This window comes from Malaclemys terrapin, chromosome 2 (assembly GCF_027887155.1).
Source record: "Malaclemys terrapin pileata isolate rMalTer1 chromosome 2, rMalTer1.hap1, whole genome shotgun sequence".
NCBI classification, from domain to species: domain Eukaryota; kingdom Metazoa; phylum Chordata; order Testudines; family Emydidae; genus Malaclemys; species Malaclemys terrapin.
In genome coordinates, this window is record NC_071506.1 from 223,527,427 (window position 1) to 223,553,024 (window position 25,598).

The window sequence follows — 25,598 nt, forward strand, 5'->3', positions numbered from 1 at the left end:
AAGGTTTATAACATTAACTGTGAATCTGGGAATCATGCTTTCTTTCTGAAGAGGAGTTGGAGATCTCAAGTGACATTCCATTCTTAAATGAAAGCAAGCCATCACACCAGAAAAAGAGGTTTACCCTTATTTAAAATGTCTTGCAGTGTGGTAATTTCAACCAATATAAACTACATATGGTAGATGAATTGCTTCCATAGGGAAACCATAAAGTTTCAAAGAAAAAAATAAATTATTTATCACATTTGGCATCAGCATGCTCACATTATTCTGCTTTATGGTATCTGCAGTATTGGCACTGATGTTGAACACTGACATACTCACTAGCAAAGAAAACAATTGACCACGCAAGAGATGCTTTAATTGGTGAGCTTTGAGAATATTTAACCAGAAAACTCACATTGTACAGATTAGTCTGTCAGATATGTTTACGCTTTTCAGCACTCCACATAGCTTAAACTTCAAATTCAAGGATCTCTTTAAAACCCATGGAGGTTGCGTATAATTAGGATTAGATTTATTGGTAAATATCGGTAAAGGCTGATATCTCTACAGACAGACAAACCGATGAAAAAATATTTCCATCGATAGCTGAAATTTACAGATCGGCAAAGTAAGAAAAATGCTGTTTGAGAACTTTGAGTTTGATTTAAGGACACTATATTCTGACATCTGATGTTGACAATTTGTGTTTTAACAGTTAAAACTTTACTTTTTGACTCTCAACATCTGCTGTCATTAAACAATTATTGCCTGACTCTGCTCCAAGTTTTTCATAACTGTGAAAATTTAAATAAATAAAAAGGTGTTTTAAAAAAAGCAGTCAAAATTTTTAAAAATGTAATTCTGCCAAGCATATGTATAATAACAATATAATGCTTGACTGTTGTGGAGAAAGTGAATAAGGAAAAGTTATTTACTCCTTCACATAACAAGAACTAGGGATCACCCAATGAAATTAATAAGCAGGTTTAAAACAAACAAAATGAAGTATTTCTTCACACAACACACAGTCCATCTGTGGAACTTGTTACCAGTGGATGCTGAGAAGGCCAAAACTATAACAGGGTTAAAAAAAGAACTAGATAAGCTCATGGAGGATAGGTCCATCAATGACTATTAGCCAGGATGGACAAGGATGCAACACTATGCTCTGAGTGTCGCTAGCCTCTGATTACCAGAAGCTGGTAGTGGACGATGGGCTGGATCACTCGATGATTGCCTATTCTGGTCATTCACCCTGAAGCACCTAGCATTGGCCACTGTCAGAAGACAGGATACTGGGCTTGATGGACCATTGGTCTGACTCACTATGGCCATTCTTATGTTGTAGCTCCAAAAAGGAACAGTAAAGTTGGCATCTTTTATCTCAACAGATATGCTCCTAAAATACATTTAATCATAATTGCTTATGTTAGTGGAAAAAATAAGTTTACCCTTTTTTTTACTCCTCTTGGCAGTGTAGAGCCCACATGCCTAAAGAGGACTATGATGGATTCTTTTCCTTCTTGAGCATCATCAATACATTGTTTACTAAATTCCAGCCAGTTACATCTCTGCAAACCCACTGAAAACAATACCTGGCTAGATGTCAGAAGGCATAGAAAGAAAGCAAAGGCACTGCACTAAGCATAATCTGATCTTTATTACTTGTGATGATGTATGAAGAGGAAAGGAACTACAGTGAGTCTGTAGGGATGATAATTAGTCAAGTGATGCTTTCCCCCTCTCTTGTAAATTGAGCACATTTGGGATGGAAATCCTTAAGGGATAGATAAACATGTCATTTCACAGTCATTTTTCTAAGTAATTTTTCTAAATAAACTGTATAATGACTCAATTTGATTTAAAAGAAATCCATCCACCAGCTGACTGGGTTCTGCCTCAAAATAAAATTAAAAAATCCCTCAGAGGCAGAGTAATAGAATTGACAACCAGGAAAGAAAGCCTCAAACGCTGCAGTCTTTATGGGCCAACTTCTCATATTGTTCGAACTTGATATTAAAGACTGGAAATCAAATACATCCAATGTGAGGTCAAGATTGGAAAACTGGGATGGAACTCTTCACTGGGGATGTTAGGACTCAGTGTAAGATGGACAAGGTTATTCTCCACAACCTGGGAAAACAAAAGAAAAAAAGTCACAGTTATATGAAATGAAACAGATTACATTCACTTTGTAAGCATACTTATTCTTCAAACAGAACTTGCAATTCTGTAAGTAAAATACAAGAATTTAAGTCTCCCACCTCACTTAGGCAGACAAGCCTCTCGTTTCCATCCTTAGATACTGATAATCCTACAAATGTAAATGCTTTTCAGCATCTATTATGAAGTTTCAACCAAATTAGTTCAAGTGTTGCTAAAACCATGCTTGACTGATGACTTACATTGCTAGACATGAGTCCATACCTTTTAAAAGTTGACAAAGTTCTGAATTCAACTATTCTGAGTTCTGATGTTTATTTTCACAATGCTCCATTTTGAAGCAACATGATGTGACAAATCTCCTTTGCAAACAGATTTTTGAGGAAAAATCTGGATCTTCAGTTTTAAAATGCTAGAAAAGGAAGGAAGGGATATAAGAGGATATAATACTGAACATTATATCCCATCAGCGATATTTCACTTGATTCTTTCTGTTCCAGTTTTAGCTGATTGGATTTGTACTTGAGATCAATCATGTGGGCTAAAAGTGTTTCATATCTTCTCAGAATTTTGTCCTTTATTTCATCTTTGTGATTCCAGTTCTTTTTGGCTTTCCAAGATTGGCACATGGAAAAAGAACAGCTAGTGAAAATTAACCTGGATGTAACTGAAGTGATGCTAGAAGGAAGAGAAACATGCCCTGAACTCTCCTACTCCATGATTTCTATGGGGAGCCATTGCAGACAGCAATGCATCAGAGTTATATGTTTTTGGCATCCTATGTTGCTGGACAGCCAGGCCGTTGTATTCTGAGCAAGCTGGAGATTTTTAATGGAAGGGAGTTTCATTCCTTGATGAAGAGAGTTGAAGTATTCCAGCCTAGATATTAAAAATCTATGGATCATTTTGGTTAGATCTGTCTCCCATAAGATTGGAGACTTTTTCATCTGGCCAACTGCAGATGACAGTGAATTTTTTTTCTGCTGTAGTTATTTGGGTCTCCAAATGCTGTGTGGCAGGTCAGATGATCATCTGAAGACTGATTTAACTAATTAAATGCAGATTTATGGGATTGTTATGGATAGGGTTGCCAGCCTCCAGGATTGGTGTGGAGTTTCCCAGAATCGGCATCGATCTCCCGGTGACTATTGAAAGCAATCCAGGAGATTTTAATAGGATATTTTAAGAAAATGACATTACATCATGTTGGGGAAAAAAGTCTCCTGGAATAACTTTCAGTCAGAGTTGGCAATTCTATACAATATTGCCATGTTGGCTTTCAAAGTCCTACACAGAATTGGTCCCGGTTACCTGAAAGATCATCTCTGCCCTCCCGACTGTGATCTCCTACAACAGTTGTATTCCACTGGAACAGAGAAATCATTGACTGATAAGGATTATGCAGAGGCGGATTACGGTAGTGTGGGGCCCTGGGCCAGAGCAAGTGGGGGCCCCTCCCCACCCCTTCTGCCTGCAGTTTCCCCCCCACCCCCGAGCCTCCCCAGGGGAAATGGAGTCGGAGTGCGAGGCTTGCCCCGCTCTGCCCGTGCGGCACTCCTGCTGGGGAGCGGGGTCGGGGCACAGGGCCTTCCTGCCAGAAGAAATAAGAATCATTAACCTTGCTGCAAAGTTAAAAGCAACAGCCACCCCATCTTCACCGAAGCCTTCCCCGCTTTCTCATGAATTGATTAAAAACACATAACAAACAAAAGACTCTCAAGCAACCCCTCACCCCCTGCCAAGTCTGCCGCTTGGTAGCAGAGAAGGAAGAGTGTGCCACGAACTCACGAACTGCTCTTCACAGCCACCTGACTCCACTGAAATCATCTCCCCTTTCCTACTCCTATTTCATGTCTTACTCCATGCACTTTGGATCCCTCTCTCAGTACCAAGCTGCCATATACCCAGGGGCGGTGCTATGGTTTTTGCTTCCCCAAGCACAGCAGTCAGGCGGCTTTTGGTGGCATGCCTGCGGGCAGTCCGCCGGTGCCGCACCTTCAGCGTCTCCGCCACCAAATTACTGCCTAAGCCGTGGGACCAGCGGACCTCCTGCAGGCATGCCACCGAAGGCAGCCTGACGGTCGCCCTCACAGCGACTGGTAGGCCGCCGCCTGCGCTGGTACCTGGAGCCGCCCCTGCATGTACCCATTCTCTCCTCCATGCCTGCCTTTAATATGCATGTAGGGTGACCAGATGGCAAATGTGAAAAATTGGGACGGGTTGGGGGGAAATCGGGACCTATATAAGAAAAAGCCCCAAATATCAGGACTGTAAAATCAGGACATCTGGTCACCCTATTAATGCATGTCTTCCTTCAAACCCTAATCTTCCCACCATTCCTCTGACTTCCCTCCCAACACATGATTAAAAAAAATTAGGGAACTAACCAGACACGGAACCTTACTTTGATGTTCAGGTATGTGGCTTTCTATTGCCTTCTTTCCATCTCCCTGTATTGGTATGTTGCCTACCAACTGTAAACTCTTTGGGGGGCAAGGACCAAGTCTTATTACCCTTCTCAAGAGCCTGGCGTGTTGTTGATGATGCTATACTGACAATTTTCATGTGCCTTAGCATCTGTGAGGGGAGGACTGACCATGTTGCAGAGAAAGGCTCCGTTCCCTTCCTGCTGTACTAGGGGAGGTTTAGTCCTTTCATGCCCATTTGTTTCATAGGAACCTAATCTGTGCTAAACCCTGCTTAGTGCCTTTGGCATGTTTTTAAATACAAGTAGAAGGGGACAGTTTACTCCCCCCCGCCCCACTTAAATTAAAACCACAGCGCTTTATCTGCAGCCCGTGTGTTTACCTAGCGCTCCTAGAGCGGCACGGGGAGGGAGCAGAGAGGAGCGAGCGGAGGGGAAGGGACGGAGAGGCGCGAGGGGTGGGGAGTCTGGGGGGAGAGGCGGAGACGCAAAGAGGCGGAGGGAGGGCGGAGCCATGGGGGGAGAGGAGGAGCGGGAGCGGGGCTCGGGGGCAGTGTGCGGGCGGGTGGGGCCGGCTCCGGCGCTCCAAGAAGGTGCGTGCGCCCCGCCGCGTCCTGGTTTAGCCTCTTATCCCCGCTGCCGCCCATGTCCCCCCTCCCAGGCGAGGTCCGGCCTCCCGCTCTGCATCCGCTCCGCCAGCCCCGCTCCCCGGGGGCAAAGTGTGGGAAGTCCGAGTTTCCGCTCCGTTTTCTCGGCAAGTTTCCGAGCTGGTCTTTCCCCAGCTCGCCCCCCTCACTCCGCCCTGTCTGTGCCGGAGCCGAGAGGCGCGGGAGCGGCGGGGTCACTCGGGACTACACCAACTCTACCCGTCCCGAGCCGCGCCGGGCAGGGAGAGCGGCCGGCGCGGGGCTGCGCGGCTGCAGGGGAAGAAAGGAGCCGGCAGCAGCAACTTCAGCGGAGCCTCCGGCCAGCCAGGCGGGCTTGAGAGGGGCTGCGGCGGCGGGATCCCGAGCCCAGCTACAGCTCCCCCTGCTCAGCCAGTGCAACAAGTAGCCCCGGTGCTGGGCAGGGCGCGCTGTGGCCGCTGCCGGCGGAGCTCAGACCTTGTCCCGCAGAGCGGAGGAGGGGCCGAGTAGCAGCCGCTGGGAAGGGGGGTGGGATGCTGGAGAGACACAAAGCCGGCGGGGGAAGCAGCCCGCCGCAGCTCTTCCCGGGATGGAGGCGCCTCGCAGGCTCGGCTTGATGCTGCTGCTGCCGTGGGTGGTTTGTGGCTGCTTCTCCCTCCTCTTGCTGCTTCTCCCCGTGGAGTCCATGTGCCCGGAGCCATGCGACTGCCAGCTGCAGCAGCACCTCCTGTGCACCAACCGGGGGCTGCGGGCGGTGCCCAAAACCGCCGACCCCCAGGGCATCCTGACCTACAGCCTGGGGGGCAACTTCATCGCCAACATCTCTGCCTTCGACTTCCACCGCCTGGCGGGGCTGCAGCGCCTGGACCTGCAGTACAACCGCATCCGCTGGCTGCACCCCAAGGCCTTCGAGCGCCTGGCGCTGCTGGAGGAGCTCTACCTGGGCAACAACCAGCTGGTGGCACTGGCGCCGGGCACCCTCCGCCCACTGGCCAAGCTGCGCATCCTCTACGTGAATGCTAATGAGATTGGCCGCCTGAGCACTGCCTCCTTCGCCGGCCTGGGCAGCCTGGTCAAGCTGCGGCTGGACGGCAATGCGCTGGCCTCGCTGGGCGAAGCCACTTTCTCAGGACTCCCCAACCTACTCTACTTGCACCTGGAGTCCAACCACATCCGCTGGCTGAGCCGCGGTGCCTTCGCTGGCCTGGCCAAATTGCGCTTCCTTGACCTGTCTGGGAACCAGCAGAGTTCGCTGCGTCACCCAGAGATCTTTGGGCCACTGCGCTCACTCAGCACACTGCTCCTCGCCGGCAACAGCCTGCAGCAGCTGGGTGGGGGCCTCTTTCAGCACCTGCCCAGCCTGGCCAAGCTCTCACTCAGCAGCAACCGGCTAACACAGCTGGCGCCGGATGCCTTCGCTGGGCTGGGGGCACTGAAGGAGCTGCGACTGGATGGGAACCTGCTGAGCCACCTGCCCGCCACCTTGTTGGAGCCACTGCGCAGCCTGGAAGCGCTGGACCTGAGCCGCAACGTGCTGGCTGCCTTGCACCCTGCTGCTTTCGGCCCCCTGCCCAAGCTACGGGAGCTCAGCCTGCGCGACAATGCACTGGCCGTGCTGCCGGGGGACCTCTTCACCTCTAGCTTGGCTCTTCAGCGCTTGGAGCTGGACGGCAATGCCTGGAGCTGTGACTGCCGCCTTCGGGGCCTGAAGCGCTGGCTGGGCACACGGCACTCACAGGGACGGCTGCTCACTGTCTTTGTGCAGTGTCGCCTGCCACCTGCCCTGTCCGGCAAGTACCTCGACTACCTTCAGGACGCACAGCTGCTGCCGCCTGACGGCGCCGACTGCCACAGTGGGACCTCCCCATCTCCCTCCCTGCCACCTGCAACAGGGCAGCGGCCCAGGGAGCAACAGTGGCAGCTGATCCTGGCCCCTGAGGGGTTTGGGGGCAACAGCAGCAGCAGCCCAGCCCAAGAGAGACCCGGATCCCTGCCCTCTGCCTCCACTATGCGCTTGCTGGATGCTCAGGAGGGGTTTGCTCCAGCCCGAGGCAGCGGGAGAGCCGAGCCCACCCCTACGGCCTCCCTACCTGACCTGCTGGGCAGCTCCAGGCCACCCCCGCCTCTGGCTGGCCCCGCGTGGCCTCGGCGGGCTAGGAAGCACCACCTAGCCCCCTCTGCGGCTGGGGCCCCGCTGGTATCTGACGCCTGCGACTTCAACAAGCTCTTCCTGTGCAACCTGTCAGTAGAGGCGGTGGGCACTAGCTCGGTGACCGTGCGCTGGTGGGTGCGGCCTCACCGCAGTCCCCGCCTGCTGGGGCCCGTGCGCTTCAGACTCCTCTTCGACCGCTTTGGGGCCACTGTCAAGTTCCAGCGCTTCGTCTACCTGGCGGAGCGTAGTGAGCCAGCTGCCACCCTGCGGGAGCTGCACCCTGACACCCCTTACCTGGTCTGTGTGGAGGGGGTGCTGGGTGGCCGCGTCTGCCCGGTGGCGCCGCGGGACCACTGTGTGGGGCTGGTCACCCTGCCCAACGGGGGCGCGGCTGGCGGCCCAGACCAGCAGCTCCTCACACTGGTGTTGCTGGCGGTGAATGCGCTGCTGCTCTTTGTGGCCCTGGCGGCCTGGGTATCCCGCCTGGTGCGGAGGAAAATGCAGGGGCGGCGGCAGGCAGCGCCGGTGCATGTGCGACAGATGTACTCAACCCGCCGGCCGCTCCGCTCCATGGGCACTGGCGTCTCCGCTGATTTTTCTGGCTTCCAGTCCCACCGCCCGCCCCGCAGCGCTGTCGCTTGTGCCCTCAGCGAGACTGACCTCATCGAGTTCCCCTGCGAGCGCTTCGCAGACAGCAGCAGTGCCCGGCGCGGGGAGGACCACCTGCTGCAGCAGCGATTCGCTGACTAGCAGTGTAGCCCATGGAAACTATAACTCCCAGCTGGCCCCATGCTGGCATCACGGTTCAGCAGGGCTTGCTGGGAGTTGTAGTTCCTCCCTCCCCCCGGTCACCTCACTGAGGGCGGGGCTGTATGGAACTTAAGGCTGTTGCCAAGCAGAGGGGGAGTGGGTTGAGATGGGGCACCTGGAGTAAAGACCTAGGTGCTCCATGTGGGTGAGTCTTAACAGATGGGACCCAAGCTTGTTACATAATTCCAGCAGTCCAGTCTCAATATATCAGTGCTCCTTTCTGCAGGTAGGAGGGGGCTGGAGTTCTCGTGGGCACATCCCAGTTACCAGGAGGGGTTATGTGGGGTTGGTTTTGGTCTGGCACATTTATTATAAAGAAATCCTTAAAAATATTAGTTCTTTCTTGAAGATTAAAAAAAAAAATCACTAACCTAAGGAAGTAACTCTGCATTTTAAAATAATTGCTGTCAAGAAGAACAGAAGAGTATCGGAGCTAATGCACATAGCAGCAGGGGTGGACTCTGTTCTCAGAGCCAGCCGTTTATTTACTGTGTCTTTCAGGATAATCGTCTTGCACTGTGTTTAAGAAGGTCCAGGTTACTTTTCACTGGTCAAACAAATAATCCAAATCACTGATGTGATACAAGAAATATGTTTGAAGTTTACTGAACACTGACTTTTTAAACCCATCATCACTTCCTAGGCATATTGTTGAAATAAGACTTTTAGGAACGGCATCAATACTGAATTCTGCAACATGCAAGTAATCTGAACAGTATGGAATATGGAGCGTTTGAATGATGTGGTTGTTTTAACTCAAATAGAATGCAGGACAACTGTGTGTATGTGTGTGTGTGTTTTATACCTTTTTATATAAAAAACAGTAATGCAATTGATTTTAGTCTTGCAGGAATATATTGCTGACACCACTAGGGAAAACTAACACAAGTTTTGTAACATGTTTACAGGGAATTATTTCAAAATTGTGTTTTAAATAAATACTGTTTGGTACTTCTACACTTTAATGTGTGTTTTAGTTGTCTGGGTACATGGTTGGTCAGTGGATCACTGAGCTTCAAATAATCCATCTTCGTAGCTACCTGAGTGCATACAAAGGTGAATTATTGATTGATAGGTAGCATAGATGCATTCCTTCTTTAACAATAATAGGGGGAGGATATTTCAGAAATGTGAAACAAACTTATGCCAATAAGTAATTCTCTTAGTTTTACTGTACTAAAATTAGTTTTATATGTACTTGTACCTCACTGTGAAATCCATTAATTTTTTTTATGTTAATCTGTGTTTCTCAGTGTTTTGCTCAGCTAATTGAGTAATGATAAAGTTAAATCTTTATCTTGAGTTAATCTCTTGCAGTAGTGTATTACTTTTATTTGAATGCATTTTTGTTTTCTGAGTAGTGTTAGTCATTTTATGATTGGCTGCTCTCTACTTTCTGGGAGTTTTGCTTCCCTAAATATTTACAAAAATGTGCTTCTGCCACTATTAAACATGGTGGTTTAGTTTACATTAGTTCTTTTTGCGTGGTCTAGAAATGAGCTAATTTAAAAAAAGTCCAAACTGTGGTTACAGTTATATGCAAATATTTTAGAAGGAGTTCAGTATGTTCCTGAGACCATTGATATTACTTGTGCTCCTATTCATTTTACCTGGAGCCTCAAATGAACTCTTGAGGAACTGAATGGCTCAGGAGTTTGATGATATATGGAGGCATCAATCTCTATGTCACTGGTCCACATTTGACCTAGGTTGGTGCTGACCAGAAAGTTTTTTGTTTATGGTCTGATGACTGTTCAGTAACCTAAATTAAGTTATGTGGTGGTGTCTGTTTGCTTTTTAATGAACAAATATTTACAAAAGACACCATAGTAATTGGTACCCTTGTTGAGAGTCCAGTGACTGAATGGGAATGAGCCTTTTACATCCTGGAGATGGTTTCTTAATATTAGGGTCCAAATACAGTGAAGAGGGAGTGTTAGGAGAATTTGCTTTAACACTTACCAGTTATGTGCAGAGAGGATTTCAGAGTGAAATATTGATCCTATTGACGTCAGTAGGAATTTTTCTATTGATTTCAATGGGGCTAGGATTTCACCCTCTGTCTAAAGTTTCATGAAGCTGCATCTTTCAGGGACAAAATCTTGTAGTCCATATGCAGGAAAATTTTCACTTAAAATCACTAAGATGCAGGGCTGAATGAAATTTGGATTGAAGAAATGCAGGATCAGTCCTTAAATTGAGTTAATTTTTTAAGTGTCTTAACTCTTGGCTCGTTTACTTTCAAATATCTATATAGCTATGGGACCCATGTGATTATCGGTGGACAACACCATTGTTATTGCTAAAAATTAATGGGGATTGCATAGTATTAAACTGTATATCACACTTAGTTTAGCTCTATCACTGGATATTCTTCTAATAGGAGATGCATACATACTGTACACAATTATGATCAGTTATGTCAATAAACCCATTTGCTAAAAGAAAAGCAGTGTCTCCAGATTGATTTTAAAATGATACAGTATAAAATACACAGTTTGGTTTTATTAGTTGAACTGTTTTTACATTATCCAAGGCTGCACCTTGTCTGTTACTTCATTCCTGTCATCATCTTTTCTCAACATATTTTTCCAATGTACCATACTTTTGTTTTGGTTATAGTATGTTGGGTTAGTTTAGGATGATTTTGGCTTAAAGCAAAATATTTTAATATCTGTAAAGAAACACTTTATGTATGCCAAGGATGCAAGTACTGATAATTATACTGGTTAGAGGTTTTCCTGGGTTGGTACAGACCATCTTGGACCTCTGCCGATAATGTATTATCAGATCAGTGTACAAGTGGTCATCTCTAATGTTGATATCTCGTGAACCGTTAGGGTTAACAACAAATACTTTTACTGTTGGGGAAATATGGGTCCCAGCTTCACAGGGGTAGAAGGCATTTATTTATATGACTGGCTGATCCTATTGGACCCTAAAATAACTGTCATTCAATTTTGTTCGTTCTTCTTGAATTCTGATAATGGCCCATCCCAAAAAATTGCTAGAGATAGTAATGAACGGTTCATACCGTCTAGAATTCTGGGCTTATATAAATTTGTATTAATCGGTCTTTAATTCTGGCAGTTCATGTCCAAGCCATAATGGAAGTCATGGGTAAAAAACCAAGATGGTTGGTTAGAATGATACGGGTGATTTTTAAACACTAATGTTTCTTAACTTTGGGCTGGAAACAGGTTAGCAGAGCCATACAAGTTCTTTCAGGATCAGTAAACATTTTTGTGCCATGGGCCTGGACTAACAACCAAGGAGGAATGTCAGTTCCTGACTTATGGGAATGTAATTACATAGATCTTGTTTCACCAGTAAAATAATAGCATTTACATCTCTTTTTTTCTCCACTGCAGTTCTTCTCTAAAAATGGAGGATGTAAAATAGAACAGTCTAACTGAATTGATCTGTTCTCAATCTGTATTCAGAGTTGTATCTGCTTCTTTTAGTGACAAAAATACATTTTGATTGACCTTTGCTGCTCTTGGCCCTGCAGGAACCCACAAAACTCAGAGAGAGTGAGCTGGATGTTATTCCTACTTGCCTGTAAATCATCAGAATTGTTTAAAAAGTTCCAACTCCAGGTGAAATCAGTTACCACTAGGTAAAGTCATTGATTACAACAGGTGTCGCAAATGCATCATGGAGGGCACATTCTGAACGGAATAGGTTTGTACAGATGTAACTGAGAACCTGATTTGTCCTGTTACACTGATATTACAGAAAACAACCACAACCGAGTTTGACTTTTGGAGCCTGGGTTGAGTTTGCTGGGCTGGCAGAAAATAACACTTTTACTTGTATACTGAGGTCAGTGTGATATGGAAATTGAGACACAATAGACACGAAATCCCACAATGCCATTTTAGAGTGTCTTCAGGGTAGAAACACAGTTTAAACTATTAAAGAGAGATTTTTATAAATCTCCTCATTCCTGTCCCCCTAAAAAGCCCAATAAATAAAACCAAGGTTTATCTCCCTAAATCATGTCATTTGCAGTTTCATCAGCATAACCTTTTAAATAATTATCAAAGTTAAATAAAGTAGGTGCAATGGGTCAGAATCAGCATGTTAATAGGTTAATAAGTCAACTTTACACTTTAGATTGCAATAGGTGCACCTACAAAATTTCACACATATCCAGTGTGTTTGCAATAAAAGTAATGGGTGAAGGGGCAGGTAGGAGGAAAGCTACCCATTTACCTGTTCAAACATCTAGCTGCACACAAAATTCAGGGTTTGTCTGCACAGTGGATATAGGCTTATTTTGTGGGGTAGATGGAGCCATGTGAAAAATATGGCCTGCAGAGCTGGCAAAAAAAACACCCAAATCTTGAACAAATATGCATCAGCACCCATTAACATTTATTCTTTGTTTGGACATCTTTTTTGAGAAGAGTTGCTGCAGATGAAATGGTGATCTATAATTTGTTATGTATCTTAAAAATGCAAGGCTCCATTCTGCATACCATTTGAATGCAGAGATTTTGTTATATCATAAATATAACATAGTTTTGGAAGAATGTCCCTAGACACAATTTTTTTTTAATTGCTGTTTGTTTTTCTCAAATGTTTATTTTTCTCAGGCATGCACATTCATTCCTATAGAAGAAAAGTCTGTTGTCTTTGAATTGCTAACATTTATTATGTAATTGTCCATGAATGTATTGCTATAACTACTCCTTGAGATCTTTTATCAAAACAAATCTGTCATTTGTCATTACAAAAAAGCTATACAAAAATTCAGAATGTGATTGGTCCAGTATGAATAAATAATCATTGGAAGAAAACTGCCTTCTTAAAGTACATGAAAACGTTAAAACTTTTTGATAAAGTAGGTTTGGAAGTGAATTGGTGAAAATATCCAGTAAGATATCATTGTATAGGCCTTAGTCATTTATAAGCCACTTTTATTACCAGTTGTGGATGAGTGCCTGGTGTGGGTCAGAATGACTAATGCAGGGCACACACATGCCAAATGTGATTATTTTAACATTAGAGTTCACCCAGCCACTACTAAGATAAGCCCAGTATATATCACCATACTGGTTAACAAGAAGCTAAAAACACAGTCTCCTTAGGCCGTCCAGCCCCTATCACCACACAGACGTCAGTTTATGATGAGAGGTGCCACAAGTACTCCTGTTCTTTTTGCGGATACAGACTAACACGGCTGCTACTCTGAAACCTGTCTTTATGATGAGAGGTTATTGAAAAACAGATTCATCATATATAAAGTTTTTCCAATCCCAAAGGATCAGTCACTTCCCCAGGTCAATATATAACTCAGATCTTACCCCAAAATCATGCTCATCGCTAATCCTTTAGTAACTACAAACTAAAAGTTTTATTAGTAAAAGGAAAGCGCTACTAAATGGTTAAGGAATCATATACATTACAAATGATTTTCTGAGTTTGCAGGTCAGGATATCATCAGTGATGTTAAATCTGCTAGCTTGGGATAAGTCTCCCCGGTTCACCCAACAGGTTGGAGGTCATTCAATAACGGTGTTCAAAGTTTTCCTAGATAATCCCAGTCCAGAGAGGAGAAGCAGGAATGAAGACAAAGCAGTGATGTCACAGCTGGCAATTTATAGCCCAACTCATGCGCCTGGAAAGTTCCTGGCCAATATGGAATCCAGGGTCACATGTGCATGGAAAGTGACTGGTAAAAGATGGAGCCTTAGATCACATGGCCTCATCACATGTCCTTGCATGCTTTGCTGAATCATAGGGGTAGCCATTGGCTCCGTGCTGTCTGAAGTGTCCTCAGGAGGGGCTCATTGAAGAGCTGATTCCCTTCAATGGCCCATCACCATATGGATGACCTATAATCTAGTGAGGGCTAGTCTGAATGTAAATTTGTGTGGGGAGGTATCATCCAGGAATAACACCTGTCTGAGATACAAATACATAGCAAATATTCATAACTTCAAATACAAAGACTATACATGCATGTAAATAGGATTATCATATTTAACAGATTACACTTGTTCATTGACACTTTACTTTATCAGACACACTATCAGATTTAGTGCAATTGTGCAACAATGATACATTAGTGATTGTAACTAGTGTACACTTGATTATCATTCTTTTTATAAAGCATCACACCAGTTACTATGGTAATTATGTGCAGTACATTTATAGGGCAGCAATAAATTAGTAGTCATGTTTTTTCCATTGTAATATATATTTGATTCTTTTACTTTAATCAATTTAGATATATTTTAAAGAGAACTAATGGTCTGCCTACAAACAAAACCACTCTATGTTAGTTAGTAAATTACTCTTATCAACAGTTCCTAAGGGCTGGTCTATACTACACAGTTAGGTTGACAGAACCAGTTTATGTTGACCTAATTATGTCAGTGTCTACACTACAGCCTTCCTCCTGCCAATGTAAGTGGCCTACTGCACCAACATCATAACTACACCTCCATGAGAGGCGTACGGCTTATGTCTGTGTAGTTAGGGTGACACTGTCTGTGTAGACATTGGCTGTCTTGTCAATTTTATGGCTGGAGCTGTGAAATCAACAACAAAGCCAGGCAGCTAGAGCCCAGCTGCCCCCGCACCTGGTTGAGAGCTGTGGGGAGAATGGATCTTCTCCCAGTTGGGAATCAGGGTGAGAAGCCCCAGTGGCTTTGGACCCCACTCCCAGTTGAGAAGCTCTGGTAGCTTCAGACCCCTCTCCCTGCCAAGAGCTGGGCAGCCTTGTCCATTTCAGGGCTCGGGAGCCGCCAGTGGAGCTGAGAGACTGGGCTCTCAGCTCTGCACACTGGCCTTCTCAGGTTGGTGGAAGCACTCCTGGTGAGGATGCTGCAGTAATTAACTGTGGTTGTTATAAGTTGATCTATTATAGGCGACTTACATTTCTAGTGTAGACATACCCTAAGATTATCACTTTTCATTCCAATACTCAAATCAAATTGCTTCCAGGTACAATAGTCCAATAGTTAGCACAATTTCCCAAATAAATATGTAAAACACTGCTACTTACTTTACTTAAGATCTTTTTATTCTGGAATATGTTTGTGCAAAAATAAGTTATTTTTTCCCTTCCACCTGTTTCTTCCTTCATTCTTTAGAGATCCACCCACGTAGAGGGCATGTAGATCTTGGTGTCTGCGCAATCCCACCAAAATCATTTGTACTCCACCCATGTGCAAGAGTCCATGTGGGCATGTCACTTTGCAGGAGCTGAGGCTTTTATTAGTAATATTGCTGCTTAGAAGTGCTGTGAGAGAAGTTTGTTTACTTTTTTAAAATTAACGTGTGAGGGGAGCAATTATATAGTATTGTGTATATATAAGGCCATATTTTTGCCCTCTCTCTATGGATAATGCCTAACTGGTGTGAAGAGGAATTTCATGGTTCAAGAGTATAGTATAGCTCTGAATCTTTATTATTTGAGAATGGAAATTTTTAAAAGATTTGATTATGGCCACTTAATTCTTCATTTCATTGTAAGACATTAGGTGAAATCTTGGCCCAATGAAGTTAATAACAAAACTCCTATTATCAATATCACTAATCAGCTCATAAGATGTCCTATTGTGGGTTGTTCATTTAGTTGTGATTGTTGAGCAATCATTTAGATATTAAACAAAAGAATTATCTAAGTACGGACTTTGCACAGTAGCTTAGATAATAAGACATGTGGATGGTTTTGTGACATAAATAATTCAGGAGTGTTGTATGTAAGGAAGGAGGTGAAGCTGAGTGCCTACACAATATATTCTTTCTTTTACCAGTACATGCAGAAAGAGAATACTTTGTCCTGGTTGGCTGAAAACAATTATGGAAGGCTGTTGTTTATCTCCTCACTGTAATATTGAGAGGGTATGATGTTAACAAATCATATTGTCTATGGATATGCATGCATCGTGATTTGTCTGCAGCAGAAGCTTTGTGAAACCATTGCGTAATTTTTTCTGGCTATCCAGCTCCCTTTAGTTTACACGGAAAAGCTGTTGAACTTTTCATTCCTATAGTGGGAGATATTTCCAAATATTTGTTTTGAAGGTATTCAAAATTGATGTAAGACTATAGCTATTAACCTCTTATTTGATTGAACATCAAAATTCAACTACTTTTTATGCTGGTTAATATTTACCTGTAGAATAAAGAGATTTTGTTATTCACTACAATAGAAGTCCATATGTGCTTAATATGAAATAGTTCGAAGACTGAACAATCTTAATTGATACTAAGCATATATATCACTATAATCAGAAGAGTCAGAAACCATTAGGGTTTTATTATTCCTTTATATGAATATACTCAGAAAAGGCATTATAGGAGAAAAACTATTAATTTCTCCTACTTTTTGTTTGTTTATAATTGAGGAATAACGTGGTATATGCCATATTGCAATACAAGGATCTACATATCAAGTAAGTATATTACAGTACAAAGCCCAAGGTTTTGCCTATGAGAGAACTTAGAATATTGCTGAGGAAAACGGGGCATCTGTCCTAGTAATCACTTACTCTGTAAGGGCTTGATCCTCTTTCCATTCAGGTAACTGGGGATTTTGCCAATCTAAACAGGATCAGACCCAAAGTGATGCCTGAATTTTTAAGGGGAAAAAATATGAGAATGAATAAACTATGTCTCTTGTGCTTGCTCTCTCCGGCACTTAGTTCTGTGGTCCACTTCAGTGGTGTATGTATCAGTGAACACAAGCATACTCAGAGGACTCTCTCTTTAGTTTCAAAGTAGCAGCCGTGTTAGTCTGTAGCCGCAAAAAGAACAGGAGTACTTGTGGCACCTTAGAGACTAACAAATTTATTAAATTTTAATAAAGTCTCTAAGGTGCCACAAGTACTCCTGTTCTCTCTTTAGTGTTGAATGTTTCACGTGAAATGGGTATGAAAAATGGCAGAAGAAAGTAGTGGTTAAATGTATTTAATTTGTCATTTACAGTAGATGATCACATCCTGGCTCTCTCTGGGCACTCAGTAATGTCCTAAATCAGGCCCTGGGTGCTTATAATCAAGACCTCTTTGAAGATTCCACAGCCATGGAATTTTCTGCCAATTTTTTCCCTTGACACAGAATTGTGCTCCAGAATCTGAGCTTTCATTTAAAAAAGAAAATCAGGCCTCAAGTTTGCAAAGATCAGCTTGAAAATGTGAACCAAGTACAAACTGATGCAGTTACAGTTTGCAGAGAGTCTAAAACAGTAGCTAAGATGTGCGAATTTTCCCAGTCATCATAATGAGGTGTTAACTCTGAAACCTAAAGATGGCAACATAAAGCCAAACATTAACCATTTAATTGCTGATAACTACAGAAACCTACAGCTGATGTGCTTACCCCACAAACACTGCCTTATGTACCTCCCTAAATATTGAAAAGACCCACTTATCCCTTACTCAGCTGTCAAAACCTTCTACTTCTGACCCTGACAGCTTCCATAATGCAGTTTGGCATTATTAATACCAAAATCTGCAGCCTATTGAAAGTTGAAAATGTAGGAACAGCATAAAACAAGCAACACAGAGGCTATTGTACTGACTGAATTCAATATTAAAATGAATAATGCAATTACTCTCCTCTCTATTTTTGATTTATATAAATCTACCACTGAGTTTCCACCAGTCTTGCAGAATTTAGCTAAAGCTTGCTATAGCATATGCTGGACTTTGCTTATAATTGTGGTGCTGATGCCACTGTCTCCTCTCAACATGAGCTACTTCAAAGACCTCACTAATCCATACTGGGCCTCCTCTTGCATGATTGCAGATTAGTGATGTTCTGTTTGATGCAGCACACTTGATTGGTTTGTTTGTTTAACCATGCCTTAGTGGGTTGTAACTAGGGTGACCAGATCATCCAAGTCAAATATCGGGACGCGGAGGAGATGGTGTGGTGGGAGGGGGCAGGGCAAAAAAAAACAAACAAAAACAAAAAACCATCCCCCCCCCTTCCTCCTCAAGCACTGGAGGCAGGCCCGGGAGACGCAGGGGAAGCGTGGGGCTGGGGTGAGTGAGAGTCCGGCCTGGCCCCGAGTGCAGGCAGGACTCAGTCGGGCAGTAGGGAGAGTAGGGGGGCGGCCCGCAGGGCCAGGCGGCGTCTGTTCTCCCCCCCAGGCAGCGGGACTTGGGAGCAGCCGCTGCTGCAGCTCCCATTGCCACAGGGGGAGGAAGTGGCCGATGGCCAAGCTCGGCGGCTGCGCCTCTGGTGCCCGGGCCTGAACCCCCCGAGCCCAGGCCTGTTGCAGGGACCCAGCAGCGCGCACGCTGCGCCCAGCCCCTGGCCAGTCGCGGCTGGGCTGCTGCCCAGCTGGTGCAATCCCGCGGTGGCCCAGGGCTGAAGCATCAGCAGGCCAGCCCCGTTCGTTCGCCTGCGGGACCCGAGCAGGACGGGGGGAGGGCTGGGGCCTGCTGTCCCCACTCCGGGGCCACCGCGGGATTGTGGGTTGTAGCCCACGAAAGCTTATGCTCTAATAAATTTGTTAGTCTCTAAGGTGCCACAAGTACTCCTTTTTGCAGATACAGACTAACACGGCTGCTACTCTGAAATACTTCATGGGTGTTACCCCAGGAGCAAAACTTTGAAATCCAAGTATAGAGCCAATACTTACAACTTCACATACAAAAATAATACATGCAACCAGATAGCATTATCATAACCTTTTTATAGACACCTCACTTGACAACCTTTGTAGAAAATTTGCTGCAAATATATAACAGTGGTTGCAACAATAATCTATATGGTCATATTTTAATCAGATAACGTCACAGTTTGCTATTGTGTTTTATTTATATACTTGCTAAACTACAATAGTTGATCATCAGTGCAGATTTAAGGGACTCATCTACAGGCTTGAAACTACATTGTGTGGGAGTGGGGAATAGAGTTGGAAGCAGGTGGAAGAAAAGTCTTTTATTCTGATTTAATTTAAAAGGAGGCGATTGCTGTTACCAATAGCTAGCATTCTCAACAGAAGAAGGTTCAGACAAATTGCTAATTAATTACTGTGTTCAATCTGGGATTTTAAACCAGACAGGTCATTTTATTCAGGAATAATTTGTCATTAGCGTGGTTCTCCATTTCTGTTTGGCTCCTTTATATAATCCAGTCTTATAAAAAGAATGTAAAGGCAGCAGGTCTCCCCAGCAGGGAGTATCCTAGGGTAAGAGTTTTTATGCCAGTGGCTCTCAAACTTTTGAACTGGTGACCCCTTTCACATAGCAAGCCTCTGAGTGTGAACCCCCCCTTATAAATTAAAAACACCTTTTTATATATTTAACACCATTATAAATGCTGGAGGAAAAGCGGGGTTTTGGAAGGAGGCTGACAGCTTGTGACCCCCCATGTAATAACCTCATGACCCTCTGAGGGGTCCCGACCCCCAGTTTGAGAACCTCTGTTTTATGCCAAAGGAGAGGCACAAAGGTGGCATAAGACCAAAGTTACCCCTCCCTTCCATTCTTGCACCATATGGAGCCCAGTTACAACTGAGAACTAGGGCCATTCTCTTCATTTGAGTGAGTCTCACTTGTCATGTAATTTAGGTATAAATGCAGTGCAGATTTTAGATCTGTGAGAGAAAAAAAGGAAGCTTAAAGAGTCATAGAATGATAGGATTTAAGGCCAGAAGGACTCCAGATCATCTAACCTTACCTGTATATCAGAGGTCATTGTCACACCAACCACCTGCACATGAAACCCAACAACCAAAATTCAACCAAAGTATTTGAGCCCACAGGAGACTAAATTATTATGTGCCACAGACAGAGAATGGGAGGGACCAGGGTGCACCCATGCCCAAGGCCTCCCAATGGCAGGGAATTGATTAAGAGAGACATACTCAGATAATCCCAGCAAGCTGCAGAGGAATGTGAAAAACCCCCAAGGTAACTATCAGTCAGACCTGGGAGAAAATTCCTTCTCAAGCCCACATATGGTGATCAGTTAGACCCTGGGCATGTGAACAAGAACCAACCAGCTAAGCACATGAGACAGCAGCTTTCAGAAACCGGCAGTTCTGGAAAAACACCTACTTTTTTCCCCCCCACCAGCCACTTTAACGTCAAATAAACAAATTGCTGACTCAGCACAGGCTGAACTAGCCCCAGGTTCATTGAAAGCCACTGGCAATATCTTAATACACGTCGTACAGGGAAAGTTTTATTCAGTTAAAATATTTGTTTGTGGTTTGTTCATATTTAGAACATTTTGCAGTTTGAAAACAATAATGAATTCCAAAGTGATGGTTTATAATGAGACAGACCTAATTACTGGATTCTGGGTGCATTTGGTGTTTAGCCTTATGTTTGTTAATACCTCTTGAGACATTCATGCATCTCAGCTGATTTATATGGCTTGGTATTCCTTATTGATATAACAGATTAAAATTATGTCTCCCATTCCCATTAGCAGGATATGATTTGAAACACTCCTGTCAATCTCACCTCCAGCTTTTTTTTTTTTTTTTTTTAAACTCCCAGCCACTGTATGAGGCCGAAAAAAAAAAAAGGGGGTGGGGGGCATTTTAACCTCCTTGCTCCTTGACTATATTGTATGTGGGTGTTTGTGGAATGGGATAGTTGACAGGTTTATCAGCCTCCCAAATGGGGCCAATTCATTTAACCAAAACTAGGCTTTCGTTGTTTCACACATAGAAGCCTATGCCAAGCCATGAAAGATTGTATGACACACAAGCAGTGCTACTTTTGCTTGATTAGGGCCTTAAAGGTTATTTTTACTATTTTTGTTTGTTTGTTTTCCAGGGTGTTCTTTGGCTCCCCCAACCATTTTATTTTCTCTATCTCCATCCAAAAGACAAGCTAAAATGTCATATATGGACCTAAATAAGGGGTCAGTTATGTTAAACACCCCCTGAAGTCAATGGACCAGTGAGAGCTTAGAACCTCTGAAAATCAGGGCCCTTATTCAGAAGACAAAATATGGATTTATGAGCTTACTTGAGGCATCCAAGTTTAAACATTATGGCCCCTAAATTTCCAGAGATCTTTCAGATGAAGGCGGTTGAATACATGCAGGTTCTTCCCGTCAGTTTTCTAGCTTGTTCAGCGTGGGGGCTTTCCAGATGGGTGGGAAGCACTAGTCACTCCTCACAGTAGGGTAATATACTGTCTATATATTTTAATTCTCAATTTGACAGCCACTCTTATTGTTTTCTGTTGAATTTTCAGTGGGAAATCATCCTCCATATATAATCTTATACAATTTTATTAACATTGAAGTAAAGTTGCCATGATCTATAAAACATGATCTCAAACTGAGATTGCAAAAAGTGGCTGAAGGATGTTTTCTGTTGTTTAGAAAAGCTTACGTTAATTGATGATCTGTTAGTGGTTGTTCTAAATTTGGTATTTTTATACAGATCATATATCTGTGTACACATCTGGTCAAAGCTTAGAGATCCTTGTTGGTTTGTCCAGGCTGAAGGTGGAGATGTGTGGGTTAACAACTGGAATAGTACTTTAACGGCTTATTTTGTTGCTTTTTTTTGTTTGTTTTGGAGGGATATGTAGCCTAGCAATCTTAACTCAGAGTTAACAAAAAATTGTGTGGGAAATTTCCTAGTTAGTTTTTAAGAAGTGTGTATAAATGTTAATAATTATTCACCTGGATAGCTGTCCACTTTGATATACGTATATTATCCTGTAATGGGTACGGCGCTAGCTGCATCTCTATTCCCTCCCCCGACCCCAATCAGGCACTCTGTTCTCTGAGTGCACTCCCTCAGGCGTCTCTCTCCTGGGGTGGAATTTTGCATTCTCCCTTGCTTAGACCATACCCTGGGCTACAGCAACCTATGTGTCAACTGCGCCTTCCCACAGGTCGAACTGCATTTGGGCATCTGTGGTTCTTCCCATCAGGATTCTGTGAACAGTTGTGTATGTAGTGACCAAACAGCCTTCTTAGACCAAAGAATTAGTTATTTCTCAGTAGGAACAAAGCATAAGAGGAAAACTGATTTTAAAACAAGTAGTCTACACATATGTCCATGTCCCCTGATGATAATCTAGGCAGGTCTAATTTATTCAGACATCCCCCATCTTGTTCCCCCGAACAACTAGCAACTCCTGCCAGAGTTCTTTTGTTCTGTGTTTATGGATCTTTTCCTGCCCATGTCAAAACCAGTTTTATGGATTGTCTGGAGATGGAGACAAAATCATCAGAGCTAAAGCTAATCATTCTGGCACGGTCCTTTAACAACTAGTGTTTGCTGAGAGGTATCTATCTTGAGCCATTCTTTTCCTTCCTGCCTATTTTTCAGTTAGCCCCCCATGGAGCTAAGCTAATATATTCAGACAGTAAAAATCCAAAGAACCAGGCCAACGTACATTATTCATAAACTATTACAGAGCAGGTCCAAATCCATTACATCCTGTCACGAAGACCTGATGTCTACCATCGCATTCAGCACATGCCTGTTTCTCTTCCTGGCCCCCTGCAGAGCTGCATTCCTTCTCCCACAGAGCTCCATTTCTCCTCCTTGCAATGTCTCACTCCTTTATGTGCAGCTGGGATTACCCCATGTTCCCCTGCACCCCAATCCCATTTTTGTTCCCTACCATGCCCCCTACTTTTCTACCACGTTCAGCTTTTAAACACTTATACCTGTACAGTTAGAATATGATGCCTTTCTTTAGGAAAATGCTGTCTCAGCCTTAAAATGACCTTTGGAGGCAAGAATTACAATGTACAATTTTACTTTCATGCCAAAACACACAATTTATATCTTTCTCTGTTAACCACTAACAGGAAACTCAGTATGTGAATTGAAGAAAAGAACAGAGCACAGGGGATCTTCTCTGGATAGTGCTAACACTTCTTTTCCATAGATGACTTTTTCCTTGACTCAAAGATGTACTTCCAAAAAGCAAATATTTTAATCTGTAATAGACCAAATTACATGTATTTTCCCCAGGAAGGGAACTCCCAAACTGCTCAAAGAAGACTTTATTGCCCACCAATTTAAAATTACTTAAACTTATATATCACTGAGTAAAAGAGACTGTTTTGGAGAACAGGCAGCTGTAGTGTAGTTGAGACTGTTTATATTATCAAACAAATTAGACTGGAACAGACATAAAAACATGATGTAACTATTTATATGCCACATTAAATTGTTACTTTTAGTAATTTAGTTAATCAACATAACTAACATAACATTAGGACAAATTCATCCCTGGGGCAGCACTATTGACTTCAAAAGCAAACCATCTTTCGCTAATTTCAATGGAATTATATCCGGACTGAGTCTGGCCCATTCTTTCTAATTCCCTGCTTTATTTACAGTGTGTTAGGAAGGAATGATAGTCTAATTTAAAAAAATGAGTACATTTAAACAGACCAATTATTGATTTCTTTCCTGTAAATGAGAGGATATGCTTTCATTATCTGTGACACTCTGTGAAATTAATTAGTCTCGAACATATTCATCTCTGATTCAGCTAGGTCTAGTATATATCTTGGATTATCACATGGAAAATGAGACTACCAAAAGGAAACATCTGCTTGTATCCCTGTGAACTAACATTTCAGTAATTTAGCAACATGCATCCTTCTTGGAGTTGCTGCCTATTGTATACAGAGCTCAGAGCTAGAGATAATAACAAAAGGATACTTGAGGGGATCCTTTGTATTGGATGAAGCAAAATGAAAAAAACACTTGGCAATCACACATCCTTCATGAGGCCATGGGAAACAGTAAAGCAGCGCAACCGTTCCAGCAAAAACATGTTGAATCAATGTAATTAACTTTAGAAGAATCCAGCAATCAAAGGAGAGCTAACTGTGAGAAACCCCCCCCCAGGTATCTTCCTAGGTTTGTAGGTCTCCTAATAGCATCTTTATCTAGATTCTCATGACAAAGAGCAGCCTGCCAGGCAACGGAAAAAGAGGGTGAGAAGGAAAAACAAATGATCAGTAAATAATACGAGGGGAACACTTGTTTCTCTATTTTCATGTTAATTTTGCACACTACTGCTCAGCAAGAAAATATCTCAGACAATATTTTTGCATTTGTGCCCATGGAGGATGTTAACTTGTTTGTCTTATGCACAGACTCATTATTTCATGAATGCAGTATGTTGGCTGCAGAATTTACCGTGTTGGGTTAATTTTGTGGCTTTCCTCTTCACAGCTGCCTTGTGGAGGCTTGGTGCATGCAGAAAGTGAGCGCGCTGTTGCCAGTACTGTATTTTCAGCCCACGCTGAGGAGCCTGGTGGTGAAGGTCATGAATCCGTATCCTGCTTGTTTGGGTCTGAGTTTGAGGGAGTGCCAATCACAGCAATGCTTCCAGTTGTATTGGACAATGTGTGGAGCAGTGAGCAAATGCCCCCAGTCGTATGGAAGTGCTGCTGAGTCCCACTCATGGAAAAGGGAGAGAAAAAGATGCTCCTAGCCTCAGGGCCTCTGGCAACCCAGTCTAGGGGAAGGCAGGAGGAGGAGAGTATATGATCTCATCCCACCCTCTTGAAGAGGATAGCAACAGGCCCACAGCCAGGGCTCAGGCCATAGTGATTTCTGAAAGGCCGGACTTGTAGAGCTAGCCTAATCCTGGCAGAGCATAGCCAGAAGAGGAGAGGGCAGCAAAGCATCTCTGAGGAAAAGATGGTTTGCTGGCATATGGGGCTGGGCAGCAAGCCATAGGAGGAACTGTAGCACCAAGAAAGACCATGCACAGCAGAGGAGATGTGTTCTAGTCAGTGGGTGGGAAGGATGAGAGGAAGGCCTGGAGGAGAAACTGCAGAGCCAGGCAAAGGCTCTGTGAAAAGAGTGATTACAGCATGATGAAAGTACTGTAATCCTTTGATTGGGTTAAGAACATTTTAAGACAGAGGTGCTCATTGGGCTGTCCTGGCCTACTGGATTGATCCTCCCTTCTCCTTCCTGGCTGCTGGTGAGTGCCTCTCTCTTCTTTCTCTCCCAAGAGAGAAGGAATAAGAGCATTTCATCTCTTTCCCTCCATCTCTGCACCTGCGGGTTGGGTTGCCAGAGGCACAGTGGGAGATTATGTAGCTTTTTTCTTTCCCCTCTCCACTGTGAAAGGCATGTTCATATCACTGACTCACCTGCTCAGTTTCTCTCTCATTCACCTTTTCTGTCCACTAATTTCATGATAATGGTAAAAATGTGTAAGACCAGTCTATGCAACTGCTCAGCTGGTGTGTGGTGGGCTAGTCTACACTACCGGGCTATGTTGGCACAGCTGCATAATTACTCCGCCTCAATGAGAGGCGGAAGCTATGTCGGCGGGAGAGCATCTCCCACAACATAACGTGGTGTGGACACTGCTTTAAGTCGATGTAACTTATGTCACTCAGGGGGGTGGCTTTTTCACACTCCTGAGCAGTGTAAATTACATTAATTTAAGCGGAAGCGTAGACAAGCCCAGTAGCACAACTGCCGCCTTTGCTCCACCCTTTG

General features: G+C 43.8%; 1 protein-coding gene and 1 long non-coding RNA gene across 2 annotated transcripts; one reads left to right on the plus strand and one right to left on the minus strand.

The window, feature by feature from the left end:
- Window positions 1-1,626: 1,626 nt before the first annotated feature.
- LOC128832569 (uncharacterized) lies at window positions 1,627-24,384 on the minus strand. The gene is made up of 2 exons (XR_008444005.1): window positions 24,276-24,384; window positions 1,627-2,118 (listed from the first exon to the last, which is right to left on the minus strand). It is a non-coding gene; the product is annotated as an uncharacterized LOC128832569 (long non-coding RNA).
- On the plus strand, window positions 5,150-10,610 carry TRIL (TLR4 interactor with leucine rich repeats). The gene has a single exon (XM_054020072.1). The coding sequence runs from the start codon at window positions 5,789-5,791 to the stop codon at window positions 8,099-8,101; it is 2,313 nt and encodes a 770-aa protein (XP_053876047.1). The 5' UTR covers window positions 5,150-5,788; the 3' UTR covers window positions 8,102-10,610.
- Window positions 24,385-25,598: the final 1,214 nt, after the last annotated feature.